The 20,490-nt window shown below is 52.0% G+C and overlaps 1 protein-coding gene across 1 annotated transcript in view; it reads left to right on the top strand.

The window, feature by feature from the left end:
• FBXL18 (F-box and leucine rich repeat protein 18) overlaps positions 1 to 12,433 on the top strand; it is a 63,385-nt gene extending 50,952 nt beyond the window's left edge. Inside the window, exon 5 of the mRNA XM_087417504.1 lies at positions 12,055 to 12,433. Coding sequence (XP_087273630.1) covers positions 12,055 to 12,085 — 31 coding nt within the window. The 3' untranslated portion in view covers positions 12,086 to 12,433. The remainder of the gene's footprint in view (positions 1 to 12,054) is intronic.
• The last annotated feature ends 8,057 nt before the right edge of the window (positions 12,434 to 20,490 follow it).

Here is a 20,490-nt window from a genome sequence, read left to right as displayed (position 1 = left end):
CACAAGCGGTTAAGTGCGTGCGCTCCACTGCGGTGGCCCGGGGTTCGCCGGTTCGGATCCCGGGCGCGCACTGACGCACCACTTGTCAAGCCATGCTGTGGCAGTGTCCCATATAAAGTGGAGGAAGATGGGCACGGATGTTAGCCCAGGCCAGTCTTCCTCAGCAAAAAAAGAGGAAGATTGGCAGATGTTAGCACAGGGCTGATCTTCCTCACAAAAAAAATAAATAAACTCAACGGCAGGGGGAGACTAGATGGGAGTGTAGGTGCAGTCTTTACCTTGGACACACATGTGACTTGATCAAGAGGGTGACAGGTCGGTGGGGGTGAGGAGCCAAGGCTGAAAAGCCACAGGATGTGCCAGCTGTTGCTGGACGACAGCTCACCCCAACCCCAGGGTGTAGAAGAGCCGTTGGAGATGCTCTTGGCTTCCATGGGGCCGGTGGTGGACAGGGCCCAGCAGGATGGCTTGCCTCTGTTTCACAGTGTCTAGAGCCTCTGCTGGGGGCTGGAATCTTCTGGAAGCAGCTTCACTCATCGTGGTGGGGGGCCCCTACACGCAAGGCTGTTGTCCTCCCTGAGGTTAGGCCCAGACCTGTTGGCCTTGTCCCACCAGCCCTGCCGGTGGCCTTGCTGGGGGTGCAGTGGAGGCGGAAGGATCCGCCCCTGCTGCCCGAGTCTGGGAGCGCTCGTGTTCCCCACGCGCCTCCTGAGCGGGTGCCCCTGTTCTGTGGGGTGCCCTCTGCCGGGGAGGGCGTTGAATCGTGACGAGCCTGCCGCGGCCTGCGCTCAGGGCTGACTGAGGTGCGAAGCAGCCTGGCCTCAGTTGATAGGCTGAGCCGCAGAAAGAATCCAAACCACCTCAAGCACAGCCATCCTGTGTGACGAGGGGTGAACAAGCCGGGAGCCCGGGCGACTGGAAGGTTTGCGTTGGCACCTTTGGACGTCAAGGCTGGAGGAGGGAGAGCCGGCAAGAACCAGCAGCTTTGGTTGTCACCAGGAGCTCTGCACAGGATTTCTGGATTGCCAGCCGTCACCTCTCCCGATGGTGGAGGAGGGGGTCGCAGGACCCTGGCCTTTCAGAGCAGGAGGGGTCTGCCATGAGCTCCTGTGGCCCTTGCTTGCAGACGGACGAGGGACCGAGGCCCGAGGGGGCGGGTACCTGCCCAGGGCCACACACCAGTTGGGGAGTGAGGGAGTGAGGGCCCCGCCGGAAGACGGCCGGGGTCACGGAGGGCGCTTTCCCCTCCGACCTTCCCGTCAGATCTGTGGCTGGAGCTGCGTGGAGAAGCTGCTAGATGTGAGTTTTGCCTCTTCTCCCCCAGCTTTAGAGGCTGCACGCAGCGAAGTGATGGAAGCTGGCCGAGATGAGGAGCAGGGGCCTCTGAGGAGCCAGGAGGGCCACCCGCCCTGGCAGGAGGGAGAGGGAGGGTCCTGCAAGGATGCAGGCCACGTCTCCCAGGCAGGAGGCATGGGGCCTCGGAACCCCACCGACTCGCTGGGCCAGGCCTGGGGTTAACGGCAGCGGCTCCCAGTTGGCAGGGCGGGGAAGAGAGGGGAGCGGGGTAGGAGTGGCCCTTCCCAGGTACCAGTAAATGCCGCCCAAGGGAGGACGGGGATGGGGGGAAAGGGGCCGCGGTCTGGGTTCAGGTTCAGGGAGGCCTCTGTGGAGGGGCCCAGGGTCCTCCATCTCCTCAGACCAGGGCTTTCTCTCACAAATAGCCCAGCGCTTCTTGCTTGGCGTCTCTCATCTTTGCCTGTCCCGTGAACAGCTGGACACCTTCTGCATTTCAAAACTGGTGACTCTGGGGTGGGTGACTGTGGCCAGGCCCTGCCTGGCAGTTTCCTCCATGCGGCTCAGCATCGCAGTTGTCACAGGGCCACTGGCTTTGAGGGGGAGTCACATGTCAGGGGTTCCGGTCGAGTAGGATGGATGGACGGGGGGCACGGGGCACAGCCTGTGCAGACACGACCGTCCAGCAGCAGCGGCTGCCCAGGCCGCGGGGGCTTCTGTGGGTGACCGTGCACCTCCCCTCTGGCCACCAGCCCCTGCCCACCCTTTGGGGCGCGGCCCCTGTGCACCAGGCCCCGTCTGTGTGCAGCATGCACTGAGCCGGGCGGAAGCAGGGAGAGGTGGGCGGCCTCTCTGGGAGGCGCCCCGGCAGTGCGGCCCGGGAGGCAGATTTCAAGCTACTGTGATTCCTGGGGCTGGCGAGGCCTCTCCGGGGCAGGTGCTGAGCCGGACCACCCATGGGCGCTGAGCCCGACGCCACCACTGTCCCCCAAAGACACACGCCATCAGTCACACTCCAGGGCCTTCACACTCACACTGGCACACACACCCTGACATTCACACACACTCACATTTGTTCTCACCTACACGCACAGATTCACAAACACATTCACACTCGTACACACACCCCACATTCATACACTCACACACTCATTTACATTCACACCTACATGCTCACCCACAGGCTCACAAAGATCCTCACACGTTCATATTCATATCACACACATTCACAATCCCACCCAGTCTCACACTTTCACACATTCTCACAAGCACAAGCATGGATTCACACATTCACAGATACACATCCATTCTCACATTTGCTCACACACCTGTGCACACAGCCATTCACAGACAGGTACCCCCTGACATTCTAATTCCCACACACACGTGCAAACACACTGATATTCATACACACCCACCCTCACACATTCCCATTCCCACCCCCTCACACTTTCACATATTCACACAAGCACTTACATGAATTCACACTTACATGATTCACACATTTGCTTACACACCTGCACTGACATTCACACACAGATACCCTCACACATTCACACTCATGCACATGTACAGATGTATTCACACATGCACACACATGTTCACTCACAGTCATACATTTGCACGCACGCACACACTTTGACATTCATAGCACTCATACTCACAGACACCCACACTCTCACGCATTCATGTTCACACCCAGCCACAGTCAGACACGTTTAAACACAACATTCAGATACACGCTCTAATTCCCCATCACTTCCACTCTCACACATGCATTCGGACTCACACATAATAACATGCACACACATTTGCACACTTACCCAAAGAGACTGGATACATTTTACACACCAGTTAGTTAACACAACCAATTCAATTAAAGGTCAGCTTTTCCATTATGTTCATCCCAGGAAGTTTGAGAAGTACAGAGCCGTAGAACAAAAGGGGAAAAATCAGCCCACTCTCACCAGTGGGAGAACCTCTGCTGCTATGTGGGTCACGTCCTGCCAGCCTTCCTTCCACACTTTTGCAAAGTGTCCAGAGCTGTGATCATGGATTTAGGCCTGCTCTCTGCTCCCCACCATGAAAGCCTCTGCTCCTGTCCTTCCAGACTAATCGTTTTAATGATGTGGCTTTGCTGTCACATGCCTGCTGCTCCCCTGCTGCTGGACAATTAGGTTGCCTCTAATTAGTCACTCTTCCAAGAAGGCTGCTCCGAATATCCTTGTGCTGGAGCGGTTTTCTATATTTAGAATTCTTTCCTTAGGAAAGACTCTCGTTAGTGAAATTTCTGGGTCTAAGTATGAATTTTTAAGGCTGGGAGGAGCTTCTGGGAGGCTGTAGAAGCAGAGCTGTATTTTGGGTGTGGGCTTAGCCTCTTTCCATAGGATGATCTGGCCCACGTCTCAGTCCCTGGCTTCAGAACTCGGAGGTCACCTCCCAGCTGCTGAGTTCCCTGATTTCAGATGTACTAATTACCCAGGACGTGAATGGTTATCAAGGCATACAAATTAGCAAATGCAGATAAACTCAAATTCATACATTTCAGATGACGTGGAACCTATCAGACGGTGATTCCCCCCACCCCTCAAGTTTGTCTTTGTGTCCAGGGGGCAGTGACCTCCAACTGGGTATTCTGGGGTGGAGGAACGTGGTCTCAGCCAGAGCCCCCAGCTCCTCCTTCCTCCCTCTCACTTCCTACGCAGGCCTCGGGGCTGGGTCCTGGCAGCCTCTCGCCAGGCCATCTGTGGAGGTAGAATACGGCCCCCAAAGATGTCCACGCCCTAATCCCCAGATCTTGTGACTGTGTTAGGTTACACGGCAAAGGGGAGTTAAGCTTGCTTGTCAGCGGGCTTTGAGATGAGGAGATTGTCCTGGGGGGCCCAGTGTCGTCACAAGGGTCTTTGAAAGTAGAGGAGGGAGGCAGGAGAGGGAGAGCCAGAGGTGGCAGCATGAGAAGGACTCAGCCCAGCGTTGCTGGAGGAAGGGGCCATGAATGCGAGCGGCCTCTGGAAGCTGGAAAAGACAAGGAAATGGATCGTCCCTGGAGCTCCAGGGGGAACGCAGCCCTGACAACACTCTGATCTACCGCAGGGAGACCCGTGTTGGACTTCTGAGCTCCAGAACTGTAAGAAAATTAACTTGTGTTGTTTTAAGCCACTAAGTTTGTGGTAAATGACACCATATTAGCAATAGGAAACGCATACACCATCAGAGGCCTCCCGCGCTGCCTCTCCCAGCCTCCTGCTCAGAGCCACCAGCAAAGTGAGAGAGGAAAACAGAAAAGTGAAAGAGTGACAGGGAGGGACCACAGCCACCACCTTCCATCCTCCAGATGGAAGGATTTCTGGTGACTTTCTTTTTTTTCAGTTCTCTCCTGTCTTTTGCAGATTTTCTACAATGGGCATGGATAAACTTAATTCTGAGATGTAAACAAAACAAAACACACAAAGAACAAAGTGAATAAAAATAATTTCATTAAAAACACGTTATCGTGTGGAGTTCTTAACAAGAATGGATCAGATCTGCACCTAGTAAAACAGAACGTTGTTCACGGTTGATCCCAAAGGCACTTTGCAGGATGCTGGACAAGAAACGACCCGTTTGGTTAGAACAAAATCCGTATCAGGATTTGTTTGTGCACACACCAGCCATCAGTGGACGGGTCTTGGAAGAGGTGGGCTTCCCAGCATGAGGCTGGATCCAGGCTCCCGGGAGCTGCCGAGGGGCAAAGCTTGGGCAGTTCAGACCCACACTGGGGGTGGAGATGGGCCCTCCCTAAATTAAGATGGGAAGAGGATCCCAGAGCCAGCCCTTGTGGGGGCGGTTCCTGGCACCCCTCCTGGGGCATGGGGGGTGGGGATCGTTTCACAAACCTTGGTGGTCTTTGAGGGAATTTTTCAAAGGCACTGGCCGGGTTTTCAACAGAGAGAAGCCATGAGCCTTGTGAGTGGTTACCTTGTTTTCCAGAACAATCCCTGGAGGCTCAGCTTCCCTCCCCTGATGGCCATGGCCTGCCCCCCAGCCACCCATTCTGGGCCCCTTGCCAGGGGACACTCAGCACAGCTCCAAGCCACAAAGCAGCACTCCCCTGTCCAGCAGGGAGGGCGTGGAAGGCCTGCATCTCTTAACCTTTTCTTAAAAAAAAAAATCAGTGCAAAAAATCACACAAAACAAACAGCTTGTTGAGTTATCATAAAATATCGAGAAGCAGAGCTTTGCCATCCACCCAAGAAGCTCCAGCCACGCCCGCCCCCGTCGCCCCCTACCGTAGTGGCTGCTCTCGCACCTGTCCCAGCGAGCACCACCTCGCGATGCTTCATAAACCATCACCCACAACACCACAGCTCGGTCTTGCACATTTTTAGTTTGCTGTGTCCTGTAAGTCTTGTCCAGAGGTTCGCGTCCATTCCTTTCTTTTCTGAACGGTTTATGTTTTGCAGAGCCTGGGCCGGTTGACCCCAGGGACTTCCCACTGTCTAGATCTTGCTGATTGCGTCCTGCCGTGCTGTTCGGCACGTTCTGTGTTTCCTGCAAGTTGGCAGCTGAAGCCAGAAGTTTGATCAGACTCAGGTTCAATCCTTCATTGTTTAAAGTTATTCTTTTTTACTGATTTTGTGTTAAATTTAATTTTTTAAAATTTTTTTTAAAGTAGACATTTTATTTTACTTATTTATTTTTTTTTGTGAGGAAGATCAGCCCTGAGCTAACATCCGTGCTAATCCTCCTCTTTTTGCTGAGGAAGACCGGCTCTGAGCTAACATCTATTGCCAATCCTCCTCCTTTTTTTTGTTTCCCCAAAGCCCCAGTAGATAGTTGTATGTCATAGCTGCACATCCTTCTAGTTGCTGTATGTGGGACGCAGCCTCAACATGGCCAGAGAAGCGGTGCGTCAGTGCGCGCCCGGGATCCGAACCCGGGCCGCCAGTAGCCGAGCACGTGTACTTAACCGCTAAGCCATGGGGCCGGCCCAAATTTAATTTTTAGAATAGGAATATGTTCATGTGATTCAACAATGAAAAAGTTTCAAAAGATTCCTAGTAAGAAGTCCCTTTCTTGCTCCTGTTGCTCACCCACCCAGTTCACCACCCATTCCTCTCACCCCCGGGAACCACTGCTTTAGTTTTTCATGTATCTTTCTAGAGTTTCTTTATATACAAGCAAATATGAACATATATTACAACCCCCCCTTAACCATCTTAACCATATTTGTGTACAGTTCAGTGGCATTAAGTACATTCACATTGTTGTGCAGCCGTCACCACCATCCATCCACAAAACTCTTTTCATCTTGCAGAACTAAAACTCTGTCCCCATTAAACACTAACACTTCCTTCCCCTCCCCCCAGTGGTTGGCACCCCCAATTCTACTTTCTGTCTCTACAATTTGACTATTCTAGGGACCTCACAGAAATGGAATCATACAGTGCTATGGTCTGAATATTTATGTCTCTCCAAAATTCATATGTTGAAATCCTAACTCCTAAGGTGATGGCATTAGGAGGTGGGGCCTTTGGAAGGTGATTAGGTCATGAGGGCAGAGCCCTTACAAGTGAGACTAGTGCCCTTATAAAAGGGACCCCCGAGAGATCCTTTGCCCACCAAAGACATAAGATCCAAATACGTTGGTGTTTTTCAAAGCCCATATGGACATCTCACTCCTTAGCTTTTCCCTTTTTAGTTAGCCTATTATTTATTGTCTATTTATTACTCATTTATCTATTGTTTTGGTTATTCTATTTTCAGCTTGTTGCTTAGTCTATTATTTGCCCCAACTATTATTCATTGCCTCAGGCAGCTGCAATATTAAAACACTTGTTTGTAATTGTTTTTGACAAATGTCCCCCAGGAAGAGGCTTTTAGCACTGGATGAGCTCTGAGTTAGGTCAGATAAAGGCAATTTTTTCCAACGGGATCTTCCATGGAACCACAGGACATGTCCAGTAATGCCAGACCTTGGGAATGAGGCTTTGGAGGGCCCTCAGCTCTGTTCTGCTCCTTCTGGGACTGGGAATGTGCGTTGTTAGTTTTCAAGGCTCTTGCTGAGCTGGAGATGGGGAGGTCGGGTAGGGCAAGTTAAAACTCCACAAAGCTTGCTATTCCTACTGAAATTCAGCTTGTTTTTCTTTTTCCTTTTTTTTTTTTTTTTTTTGCTGAGGAAGATTCGCCCTGAGCTAACATCTGTTGCCAATCTTCCACTTTTTTTCTCTTTGCTTGAGGAAGATTAGCCCTGAGCTAACATCTTTGCCAATCTTCCTCTATTTTGTATGTGGGTCGCCATCACAGCATGGCTGACAAGTGGCGTAGGTCCACACCTGGGATCTGAATACACGAACCCAGGCTGCCCAAGTGGAGGGTGCCAAACTTTAACCACTATGCCGTGGGGCCAGCCCCCAGTTGTTTTTCTTGAATCAACATTTTCCACATTGCTGCAAGCCTCTGGTTAATTTCCAGAGTTCTGAAAAAGTTGATTCTGATCATTTTTGCCTTTTTTATTGTTTCTTTTATGGAAGGGTGAATTTTCAAAGGCTCTTACTTGGCTATTTTTGCCCCCAGCACCTCTTCAGTCAGTTTTGACAACTGCATAATATTCCACTGGATGGATGTATTATAACTTATTTAACCCGTCTCCTGTGGCTGGACATTGGTTCTCAGATGGTTCTCAGTCTTTTGTGATTACATACAATGCTGCAGATTAATAACTTACATGTCTGTCATTTTATGTGTGTGCAAATGTCTATAAAATAAATTCCTAGAAGTGGAATTGCTAGATCAAAGGGTATATGCATTTGTAATTTTGATAGATACTGCCAAATTGTCTTCCATGGGGGTTGGTTGAACCAATTTACATTGCTACTAACAATGTACAAGAGTATCTATTTCCCACAGTCTTGCCAATAGAGGGCATTCTCTAATTTTTGGATTTTGCCAATTCGGTGAATGAAAAATAGTATCTCAGTGTAATTTTACTGACCATGTCTTTTATGAGCAAAGTTGATCATCTTTTGACATATTTTAAAGGCCACTGGGATTTCCTTTTTCTGTTATTTTTTCTTATTGATTTATAGGCATTCTCTGTATTAGGGAGATGAGGGCCATTATTTTTGTATAAATAAATGTGTGCTTCCCAACACTTCTTGCATATCTTGCTGCCAACAGACGTGGAGACAGTTGAGAGCACAGATGCTGTGAGCTCCCACACAAGCTTCTTCTGCCCTCTGGGAGCAAGGCCAGGGCCCTGGGCCCTCCTTGGGGCCTTGGCTGTCTGATGAGCCAGGCTTGGGGACACACATGGGTACCAGTTGTCTCCTGTAGGTTGCATACGCTTTTCCCTCTGCTAGGTTGCCCTAATCCTCTTGTGACTTTGGCAAACTTTGATGTGTCCCTCAAAGTCCGGAGGACTTTAATGTTAGCCTCCAGGGGAGCTCTCCCCTGGTGCCCACCCTTACAAACAGAACGAACCACTTATTTCCCTGCACTACTTCTGTCCCTTGTTCAGACTTTCCCTGTTAATTGCCATTATCCTACTGAATTTGGTTTTTAAATCAGTCTCTTTTTCCTAATAAAATAATGCTCATTTGGAAAACATAACTAGTATAGATAAACAAAAGGAAAAATAATTTAATTCTCAATATTAATATTTTGGAATATATCTTTTTAGCCTTTCTCTTTGGATTTTTATATGTATGTATATATTGAAAAAATAAAAATGGGTTTATACCCTACAAATGACTTTGCCCAATGCTCTTTTTGTTTGTTTGTTTATGTGGTACACATGTTTCTGACTCACATAATCTTATACTCCATGGTTTGTGACAACTTTAATTATTTACCCAAGTTATTTAACCGATCCCCAATGATTGGACATTTAGGTTGTTTCTAGCTTTTTGCTTTTATAAACAGAGCTGCAGTGAGTGTTCTTATAAACTTAATATTTGTGCATAATTTTTTCTTCAGAACAGAAAGCATTCTTAGAAATAAAATTCCAGGGTCCAAAGGTGTTTAGAATCTGAGGTGTCGGTATACACTGCTGTGTTCACCCCCAGAAAGAACAGGCACCATCCGCCCGGTGGTGAATAGGAGTACAGCTTCATATCACATGGCCAGTTGGCTCATGTGTTCCCTCCACAGATGGTGAGATCCCCAGGGAAGATGCTGGTCAGTCCTTCTTGTCCATGCGACCGGTCTGGACACGGGGTGGGGCTGGCCGCTGAACGTGTGTGGACTTGGATTCAATCAAAGGGGAAGAGAGGGTAGAGACTCTTTAAGCCAGTTTGCCTCAAGTCAGGCTCCGTGGAACACTCGTGTCTGTAAAAAGTGTCTGATGCTAGGGATTTTTGTTCCTGAAATGTGTTTCAAGTTCTAAATGTTAAAGCAAACCAACAAGCAACAACAGCGAACCCTGGATGCAGTGATGCAGACATCCTTATACACCACAGCCTGTCTTTACACGGTGGTGGGTCATCCTGGGCGGAGAAGTCAGGTCAGTGTGTGAGCGACAGACCTCCGTGGAGCGGCCGAGAAGAGAGGTGGTCCAGTTCCACACTGCCAACCCCAGGCAAGGGCAGGGCTGGTGCACCACCAGGTGAGGCCCCTGGATCCGGCACAGGCTCTCCAGACTCCGGACCCCACCTGGGCCCTCTCCTCCGCTGGCAGTCCGGGCTCCCCAGGCCCAGCGCATAGTAGGTCCTGAGTAATTGTGCAGGGTTGTGTGTGTGTGTGTGTGTGTGAGAGTGTGTGTGTGGTCCCCTTGGAGTGACTCTGGAGCCAAGTGCTGCCATCCCCCTTAGGGATGAGGAAGCCAGGACCAGATGAGGCTGATAGGCCCCCAGCCGCGTCCAGCCCCCCGGCGCCCACGCAGCCCGCAGCCCTCGGCAGCCCCGGAGCGGAGCGTTTCCTCCTCCCTGTCTCCCTCCCGCGTTTTCTCTTTCTTTTCTGAAGGCTGTGCTGTTCTGAGATAATAGCGCTTCTGGGAAACAGGGACGAGAGTCTTGTTTGTTCAAAGAAAATATTTCTCTTCCACACACAAGTGCTGTGTTTACGCCGTCGCACGCCCCTCCCGCTGCTGTCCTCCGCCCACCTTCCTCTGGCCTCTGTCCCTGCGGCCGAGGGGGGCCCAGGCAGGGGAGGGGGTTCTTCAAGCCCTCCTTCCCGGAAGCCGAATCCTTGTAGCAAAAACCATCATTCTCGCCCCCGTGACGGTCACTGGGGGACAGTGGGGGCCGGGCGAGGCCTGGCTGGGGGGCTGTTGCCCTGGAGCCCGGGCCCTGACCGAGGCACCCCGGGGCCCCCACACTGGGAGGGTCTCCCCGACCCTAGGGCTACCCGAGGGAGGCTTGCGCCTGACGGCCCACAGGGCGGCGGGGCGGGGCTGGGGGGACCCTCGGGGTGGGGGACCCTCGGGGCTCGTGCGGCCTCCACCCTCTGCCTGGGCTCGGGGCCTGCTGGAGGCTGCGGCGGAGCCGGGGCGACACGGCAGCCATCCGGGGGCCCGCTCGAGGGGGAGGGCGGGGGCACGCTCCTCGAGGGGCGGCTGCCCCTCCTCCCCGAAAGCTCCGCCCCCGCCGTGGCGGCGCGGCCGCGCTCCTGGCCCGTGGAGCCCGCGGACGCTCGCTGGCGCCCGCCGCGTCCGGCCCCCGGCGCTCGGAGAGGCCCGGGCCGCCTCTGGCCGGGCCTGGGTGTCCTCTCGAGAGTCCCTCGGCCCCGCGGGCCTCTCTCTGCAGCACGGGGCGAGGGCGGGGCTGCGGGCGTCCCCTGCCCTCGGGGGCCGTGGAAGCCCCCCGGTGTGCGTCAGACTTTTCCCCTGGACCCGCAGCGGGGCCTGTGTTTTACGTGGTGACCGGGATCAGAGCGCAGACGCGGCAACCGAGACGACAGCGTCACCAGGCGACACTCGTCCTCAGTGTGAGGGACGCACGCTGCTGTTTCATCTTCTGTTCTCCCATCCTCTTATTTTCTACTCTCTTTAATTAAAAACTAAAATTTGGTTGGACGGAACCCACTAAATTGATTTGATGACTTTCTGGCAAGTTTCCCCAATTGTGCCTGTCACACGCTCAGCTTCCTCGGCTCCCACGCTCAATGCCGGGGGCACCCCATTCTCTGTGAAACCCAAGCCCCAGACACTTTCAAATGCCGGGGGGTGTGGTGCAGCGTGCAACCCCCTGATCAGAAGGCTCTGCTCTGGATTACTGTGCATGAGCCGGGGGCCCATCCTCAGGCTCCTCGGGAGGTATGTTGCATAAACTGAGGCTAAGAGCCGGGAGAAGACTCGCACAGGGTCACCCAGCTAGTGAGTGGTGGTGGTGGGATCTGAACCCAGGCCTGCTGAGGCCTGGTGCCCTGGGCTTCCCACTGCCTTATTTGCCTCCTGCCCTGTGGGAGAGGCTGCCCTTCAGAACACACCCCAAGGGGCTGGCCGCCTGGCGTAGCGGTTAAGTGTGCAGCTCTGCTGCTGGAGGCCGGGGTTCAGATCCCAGGTACGCACTGAGGCAGCGCTTGTCAGGCCATGCTGTGGCGGCGTCCCGTATAAAGTGGAGGAAGATGGGCACAGATGTTAGCTCAGGGCCAGTCTTGCTCAGCAAAAAGAGGAGGATTGGCATGGATGTTAGCTCAGGGCTGATCTTCCTCACAAAAAAAAAAAAAAAGAACTGATTGTCGACTGGATCAATAAATTACTGAAAGTCTATATTTTTTAAAAAAATAAAACACCCCAATATTTGTGGCTTAAATAGACACATGTTTAATTCTCTTTTGTTTCAGGAAGTCAGAGGTAGCAGGTCCAGGGCCGTGATGGTGGCTCCACAGTGTCGGGCCAAGGCTCCTTCCATCATACCGCTCTGCTACACACAGCTTCTGTTTCCAAGATCACCTCGTGGCCCAGTATGGATGCTGGAGCTCCACTCTGCACATCTATATTCTGTCCAGCAGGAGGGACAGTGTTGAAGAAGGACACATGCCCTCCCTTGTACGTTCTTTCCTGCAAGTGGCAAATACTGCTTCAGCTCCTAGCCTATTGGCCGAACTGAGACCCACGGCCACACTTAACTTCAAGGGAGGTGGGGAAATATGGTTTTTGTTCAGGCAGCCACAGACCCAGCTAAAACTCGAGGGTTCTGTGATTACAGAAAAAGCAGAGAACAAGATAATGGGGAGCAATCATGATTCTGCTGTATGACCTGGCGCCCCCCCCCCCCCCCCAAGCCTCATTCTTTCGTCAAAATCATGATCCTTAAGTCCGGGCAACTTTCTCTCCAATGGTTTTTTTTTTTTTTTTTTTTTTTTAAAGATTTTATTTATTTATTTTTCCCCCAAAGCCCCAGTACATAGTTGTATGTCATAGCTGCACATCCTTCTAGTTGCTGTATGTGGGACGCGGCCTCAGCATGGCTGGAGGAGTGGTGCCTCGGTGCGCACCCGGGATCCGAACCCGGGCCGCCGGCAGCGGAGCGCGCGCACTTAACCGCTAAGCCACGGGGCCGGCCCTCTCCAATGGATTTTAAGCAAAGAACCTGACTCTGGGATTTAAAACTTTTTGGAGGGAGTAAGAGGAAAAGTGGTATCATGTATTGGTCACAAGCCCTGGGCTTCCTGTTTTCTTTCATTCATTCATTCATACTTTAGATGTTTACCCAGCACCGGCTAGGTGCTGGGCACTGTCCTCATCCCAATTCCGCCATCAGTCGCTGTGTGACCTCAGGTGGCCCTCCTGCCTCTGTAAGCCTCAGTTTCCTCACCTGTAAAATAAAGATAATAATAGTCCCCACCACCTGGTGTTGGGTGAGGATCAGCAAGGTGACGCAGGTGACGGGCTTCGCCCCAGGCCTGACTCAGGACCGTCCTTGGTGGATAGTCACGCTGTAGTATCGTTAGCTGTTGCTGCGTAACAAATTACCCCCAAACTTAGCAGCTTAAACCACAGCGAGAGAACAAAAACGACATCTGTTCTCTCACACGGTTTCCGTGTGTAAGGAATCCAAGAGGGGTCGACTGGGGTGCTTCCGGCTCGAGGCCTCATGTGAGGTTCCAGCCGCGCTGTCGGCTGGAATTTCACTCCTGGCAGAGCATTGAAAGCACATGTTCATTCAAAAACTCGTACGTGAACGTTCCCAGCAGCGTTATTCGTAATAGACAAAAATGGAAACAACCCAAATGCCCATCAACTGATGAATGGATAAACAGAATGTGATATATGTGAATAATGCAGTGTTATTCGGCTGTAAAAAGGAATGAATTAGTGACACACACTACAACACAGACGAACCTCAAAAACATACTCCGTGAAAGAAGCAGATACAAAAGGCCACATGTTGTCTGATTCTATTTATATGAAGTGTCCCCAAAGGGCAAATCCAGAGAGGCAGAAGGTAGACTCGTGGTGTCCAGGGGCTGGGAATGGGGAGTGACTGCTAATGGGCGTGGGGTTTCTTTTGGGGGAGATGAAAATGTCTGGAATTACAGAGGTGATGGTTGTACAAGCTTGTGGATATACTAAAACCACTGAACTGTGTATTTTCAAATTGAGAATTTTGGGGCATGTGAATGATATCTCAATTACAAAAAGAAGAGGTCAGCCGGGGCAGCGGTCATCTGAGGGTGTGACCGGGACGGACCCACTTCCCAGACGACTCGCTCGTGTGACTCTGGTTGTTGGAGGGTGGCCTCAGTTCCCCACGGCGTGGCCTCTCCACAGGGCGGCTTGGATGTTCTCTCATCAGAACCCCGTCACTAGGGGCCGGCCCCAAGACGCAGCAGTTAAGTGTGCAGCTCTGCTGCTGGCGGCCCGGGTTCGGATCCCGGGTGAGCACTGACACAGCTTGTCAGGCCATGCTGTGGTGGCGTCCCACATAAGGTGGAGGAAGATGGGCACGGATGTTAGCTCAGGGCCAGTCTTCCTCGGCAAAAGGAGGAGGATTGGCATGGATGTTAGCTCAGGGCTGACCTTCCTCAAAAAAAAAAAAAAAAGAATCGGGTCTCTAAGTCTAGCCCACACCCCAGGGGAGGGGAATCACCTCCACCTCTTCAGGGGAGGGTCGGGAAAGAGTTTGCAGACACATTTTAAAGCAACCACGTTAGCCTCGACACTAGACCCAGCCAGCCAGCCTGGGCCCCACCCTACCAGAGAGGGCTCCCTGCAGACCCGCGTGGCCCCCGTGTGGGCCCTGCCACGGCTTATTTTCCATCTGAAGCACCTCTGAGGAGGGTGTGACACCCCTCCAGTGGGTGGGGGAACCCGGCCCACAGCTGGTCTTCCAGGCTCCTTTCTAGCTACCGCTGCGTTGTCCCTCTGCAGCGTGGCGGAACAGCTGTGACCGCCATGGGACATAGACCCCCAGCTGTGGTCCCCAAGCAAGGGCTTCCAGGAGAGGCCCCAGAGCCCCATCTGCCTCCCCACAGCAGCTCCATGTGGCACAAAGCTGCAGGCGGGGGTCCCACCATGCTCACAGCTGGGGCCAAGACCCGTTACAGAGCTCGCAGGCCCATTGCCCAGTGAAAACACGGGCTGCTTGTTCAAAAATTATTACCGATCTCAAGACAGTGACAGGAGAGCTTTAATCCTGCACCAGGCCCTTCTAGTCACAGAACGCTGTGTGACTGCACAGGCCGCACACTCAGGAAGGCAGCCCAGGCGGGAGCACTGGAGGGACACTGCCCGTGGTGGGGCTCTCAGAGCAGCATCCCTGGCTACCCACCCACATCTGTCTATCCATTCACCCGCTGATGCACGTGTGTTGTTTCCAGGGTTTGGCTGAGACAAACAAAGCTACTGTGAGCATTCGGGTACCGGTTTTTATGTGGACACACGCTCTCATTTCTCTTGGGGTGATACCTAGGTGACTGTATGACGGTAGGTGTCTGTTTAACTTTCAAGAAACTGTTTTCCAAAGTGGTGGCGCCATTTTACATTCCCACCAGCAGAGGACAAGGGTTCCAGTTGCTCCACATCCTAGCCAACACTTGGTATGGTCAGTCTTCCGTTTTAGCCATTCTAGTGGGTGTGTATCTCATCGTGGTTTTAGTTCGCATTTCCCTCATGATTCAGGATGTGGAGCATCTTGTCGCGTGCTTGTTTGCCATCAGTGTGTCTTCTTTGGTGAAGCGTCTGTTCACATCTTTTGCCCATTTTTTCTAATTGGGTCATTTGTCTTATTACTGAGTTGTAGGAGTTTTTTTCATAGCAGAATGAATCGTTTGTCAGATACGTATTTTCTCCTGAGCTGTGACTTGCTTTTTCAGCTTTTTATAGTAATGTCTTTTGAAGAGCAAACTTTTAAAAAAGTTTTTGATGAAGTCCAATTTACTGATTTTTTTTCTTATGTTTTTTGTGTTGTTTTTCAGCAATCTTTGCCAGACCCAATGTCATTAAGATTTTTCTCTTATGTTTTCTTCAACAAGTTGTGTAGTCTCAGTGCTTCCATTGAGGCGTATGATCCATTCTTTTTATTAAGTACTCACATTGTGTGCAACCATCACCACCATCATCTCCAGAACTTTCCATCTTCCCAAACTGAAACTCTCTCCCCGTTAAACTCTAATCCCCACATGACCCTCCCCCAGCCCCTGGCAGCCACCCTCCTACTTTCTGACTCTGTGAGTTTGACCACTCTGGATACCTTGTAAAAGTGGAATCTTACAGTATTTGTCTTTTTGTGACTGGCTTATTTTGCTTAGCGTAACGTCCTCAAGGCTCATCCCTATGGTAGCATGTATAGAATTTCCTTCCTTTTTAAGGCTGAATAATAGTCCATCCTGTGGATGGACCCCATTTTCTTTATCCATTCATCCACGAGTGGACACTGGGGTTGCTTCCACCTTTTGGCTATTGCTATTCATGCTGCTGTGAACACGGCTGTGCAAATATCTCTTCGAGTTCCTGCTTCCAGTTCTTTTTTTTTTTTTTAAAGATTTTATTTATTTATTTTTTCCCCCCAAAGCCCCAGTAGATAGTTGTCTGTCATGGCTGCACATCCTTCTAGTTGCTGTATGTGGGACGTGGCCTCAGCATGGCCGGAGAAGCGGTGCGTCGGTGCACGCCCGGGATCCGAACCCGGGCCGCCAGCGGCGGAGCGCGCGCACCCAACCGCTAAGCCACGGGGCCGGCCCCCTGCTTTCAGTTCTTTTGGGTATATACCCAGAAGTGGAATTGCTGGGTCATATGGTCATTTTGTGTTTGTGTTGCATAGCAGCTGCACCATTTTACATCCCCAGCAACACTGCACCCGGGTTGCAATTTTTCCACGTCCTCACCAACACTTGTGTTCTATTTTTTTTGAGAATAGCCATCCTGGGGGATGTGAGGTGGTATCTCCTTGTGGTTTAGATTTTCATTTCCCTAATGATTGTGATGTGGAGCATCTTTTCATCTGCTCTTTGGCCATTTGTATGTCTTCTTTGGAGAAATGTCCATTCAAGTTCTTTGCCCATTTTTGAATCGGGTTGTTTGTTTTTGTTGTTGTTGAGTTGATGATCTTTTCTCAATCCCATTCTTAACCTCCGCTCAGCTGTCTGGCCCCCAGGAAATCGTCCTGGTGCTTCTGCAGGAAGCCGGGGCCCGGGCTCCTCCCTCCTTCTTCCCGAGGCTGCTGGCTCCCAAACCTCCAATTCCTGCCTCTGTGCTCGTGCCCAGGAGTCACCCTCCCCTCGCTCCCCGATCTGTGGAGCCTCAGCGACTTCTCTCACACATCCAACGAGGCCAAATGGGGTTTGGCTGAAAAAAATATAGTCAGCCAGTGAGGAGAGACCACTTTCTTTTTTTTTTTTTCATCCAACAGGTTTCTTTAATGTTAACTGGGTATAAGATGTTGAGTTGGGACATTCAGTTGTGGACTACAGCTCAAATTCCAGAAGGAACATCAGGATGCTGTGTTAGCCAGGCTCCAAGATGGCCCCCAACCATCCCTGCCTCCTGGTATTCAGTCCCCAAGTAGCCCCCTCCCGTGTCCAACAGGCCTGACCTGCGTGGTTAATAGCATATCGCAGGAATGATGGAGGCTGGGTCAGAAAAGATGTTACAGCTTCAGCTTTCCTCTCCTGGACCACTTGCCGTGGGGAAACCAGCTGCCACGTTGTGAGGATGCTCCAGCAGCCGCGGAGAGAGGCCCGCGTGGAGAAGAACGGAGGCCTCCTGCCCACTGCCATGCGAGCAGCCCATCCTGGCAGTGGAGTCTCCAGCCCCAGCCGACAGCTTGAGCGCAGCCTCGTGGGAGAGCCCGAGCAGCCCACCCAGCTCAGGTGCTCCCGATGCCTCGCCCACCGAAACCGTGTGAGACGGTACATGCTTATTGTTTTACGCTGTTAAGTTTTGGGGTTGGGCCGGCTCCGTGGCTTAGCGGTTAAGGGCGTGCGCTCTGATGCTGGCGGCCCGGGTTCGGATCCCGGGCGCGCCCCAAGGCACCACTTCTCCGTCCAACGCGAGGCCGAGTCCCACGTACAGCAACTAGAAGGATGTGAACCTACGACATACAACTGTCTACTGGGGCTTTGGGGGGAAAAAAATGAATAAATAAAATCTTTAAAAAAAAAAAAAGTTTTGGGGTAATTTATTGTCCAGCAACAAATAACTCACGCGGGAGTCTCTATAAGTCACTGTCCCAAGGTAGGGAGTGATAAAGGCCACTGGAGAGGGACGAATAAATTCTTATAGGATTTGAGCAGATGGGCGGGTTTTCTCTGCCTGCAGAAATCAGGAAAGGCTTCATGGAAGAGGCAAAAGTTACTCCTATTAATGAAAGCCACGCATGGAAGCACCGTCTGGAGGAGGGATAGGGGTAGAAGGACCCTGGGGGGTGAGGGAGGAATGGAAGTGACAGATGTTGTCCCATGTGTTTGCAGCTACTGGCCTTTCATTCAGAAGTGTTCTCATGACTATATTAAATTTAAATAGCTTAGAAGTATAATAATAGTAGCTTATATTTGTGGATCACTCGCTATGTCTCAGGTGCCGTTTTAAGCTCCCCCCCCATTAACTCACTTAACCCTCACAGCCTATGGAATGGATGCTATCATTTTCCCCAGTTTTTAACCAGCTTTCACAGTAACACAGTCCATGGGGGTGACAACCATAGGCCCCCACAGGACGTGGAGTGCCGGGCAGCTTTGGTTTGGTTTTGATGGAGGTGGTGGTAAAACTAAATGTCTTTTGTCCCTCTCAACTTTTTAGACCAGCTGTATATTTCATCAGGCGATTTCTATGCCCTCGTGCCTATTATTGATTAATTAGTGGACCCGAGCTGGGCCAAGGCAGAGCCCTGTGGCCCACCTCTGCAGACCTGTCTCCAGAACGTGCACCAGCAGCCGCTAGTAAAATCCTGCCTCCCAGTCTGGGTTCCCAACTCAGACGGGCATATGCCTGTGAATGCTTTCCAAGTGCCCTCCCCCGCCCCGGGAGCAGTCAGCTTGGCATTTCTGCTCCTTGAGATGTTGTTTCACCGTTTCTGCACAGGTGGGCACCTCTCTTCTGCTCCCCGTCCCTCTTGGCTCCAAATACTTCAGGGTGAAACGTCTCTAGAATGAGAAAGGCCTTGCGGAGCCCTGGGCCTCCTCGTGCCCAGCTGTCTTCTTGGGGGGCAGTGGGGACGCCCCGGAAACGCTGGGCACTTCTCCCCTGGCTCGCTGCCGCGTTGCCCGGGAACTGGCTGCTCCTTATCGGCTCCCGGACGAGCTCCAGCCAAATCCTGAAACGGCCCCACCTGGTTTTCAGTTTGTGGTTTAGGTTTTTTAATTTTATTTTAGGAAGTGAAATGAACAACGCTCGTTCTGGAAGGGGAAGATAAGGCTCGGAGCCGCCGGAGCGATGTCTGCTGGAAACAAATCTCTTTTAACTTGTGGGCAATTTTCCAGCGGCTTGGGTGGTGCGGAAGCTGGTGGCACACTCGCCAAGAGAATTGGACGGCGGGCTGTGGGCCTGGGCCAACCAGGCGCAGCAGCTGGGGGGGCGTTCCGCCGGGACGGGGCCTGGAGATCTGGTGAGCAAGGGGGCCTGGCCCCCGTCTCCAGGCCAGCCACCCACCCCTCCCCACCCACTCGGGGCATTGCAGGCCTTGGCTATCCAAGGGCTAAGCTTCCCAGACCTTCTGTTGCTTTTTAACACATAGCTTGATCCTCCCTGACACGAGAGGGTCATTCCTTGCTTTGTTGCTCTCTGGAAACTGTTCTCTCTGGCCTCACTGCTACATTGTCTCTGGGAGAACTCATTCCCACCACCTGTATCAGGACGTGTTTGGTATTAAATAATAGAAAACCTAGCACAACGTGGCTTAACAGTAAAGGGAATTTATTGCGATGAAGAAATAGTATGGGTAGACTTCAGGTCAGGATTGATCCAGCAGCTTGATAGGACACAGTTTAGGATAGCCACTGGCCAACTGGGCTGTGGGATTCCTTGTTCATTCCTGCCCCTGAACCAATTGCTATGACTGGGGCATGAGAACACCCTGATTTGCTTAGACCACTCAGGGCCCACCCAAACCATGGGGCTGGCCAGAATGGAGGTGGGACAGATTGGATTTTGAGGAGCACACAGAGTCCCCTAAATCCTTTTCTGATAACCAAGTGTAATGACTATTATGTATCTGACCTAAGCTTATGTGAGCTGAGCTGTTCTCTGACCGTAACCTGTGAGTCTGTGTGTTCTTAGAGAGGACGACACTGTTCTGAGTCTCAGCACCCAGTGCCATCCCTTTCCCCATCTCACACCCTCCCTTCTGTATGCCCCACTCTCTGCTATGCCTGTCTCCTTTCCAAGTCTTCTAATGTTCTGTACTTGGCCACCACAGGGCCTTTGCACAGACTGTTCCCCCTGCCCAGAGTGCCAGAGACAGAGACCGAGAGGAAGAGAGAAATCAGATGAACAGATTGACAGAGGGTGGAGAGAGGAGGAAGAGAGGCCAATAGAGAAGAGAAGGTGCGAGGTGGTGCCTGGGAGGCTGGGATGGGCTGCTGACCAGTCGGCGAAGCCTCTCCCAGCCTGACGTGTGGCCACTGTTGACATTGCCGTGGCTGTGGCCAGATTTAGCCACGATCCCCTGACATTGTGGCTGTCTCTGGGCTGGGAGGCACTCAGTGCTGGCATGTGAGTGATAATTGGGGCTGGCCTGCACCGTGGAGTGGGGATGAGAGAGGACAGCAGGTTCCAGGCCTTCCCTTCCCCCAGAGGGACCAGGCTCCTCTTTGGGTCCAGCTGAGGTTCGGGGCTTTCGA

Source organism: Ceratotherium simum, chromosome 26 (assembly GCF_057802395.1).
Source record: "Ceratotherium simum simum isolate JZ-2026a chromosome 26, ASM5780239v1, whole genome shotgun sequence".
NCBI lineage: Eukaryota > Metazoa > Chordata > Mammalia > Perissodactyla > Rhinocerotidae > Ceratotherium > Ceratotherium simum.
The sequence above is the reverse complement of the archived record's forward strand: the minus strand, read 5'-3'. Positions and strand labels throughout refer to the sequence as shown.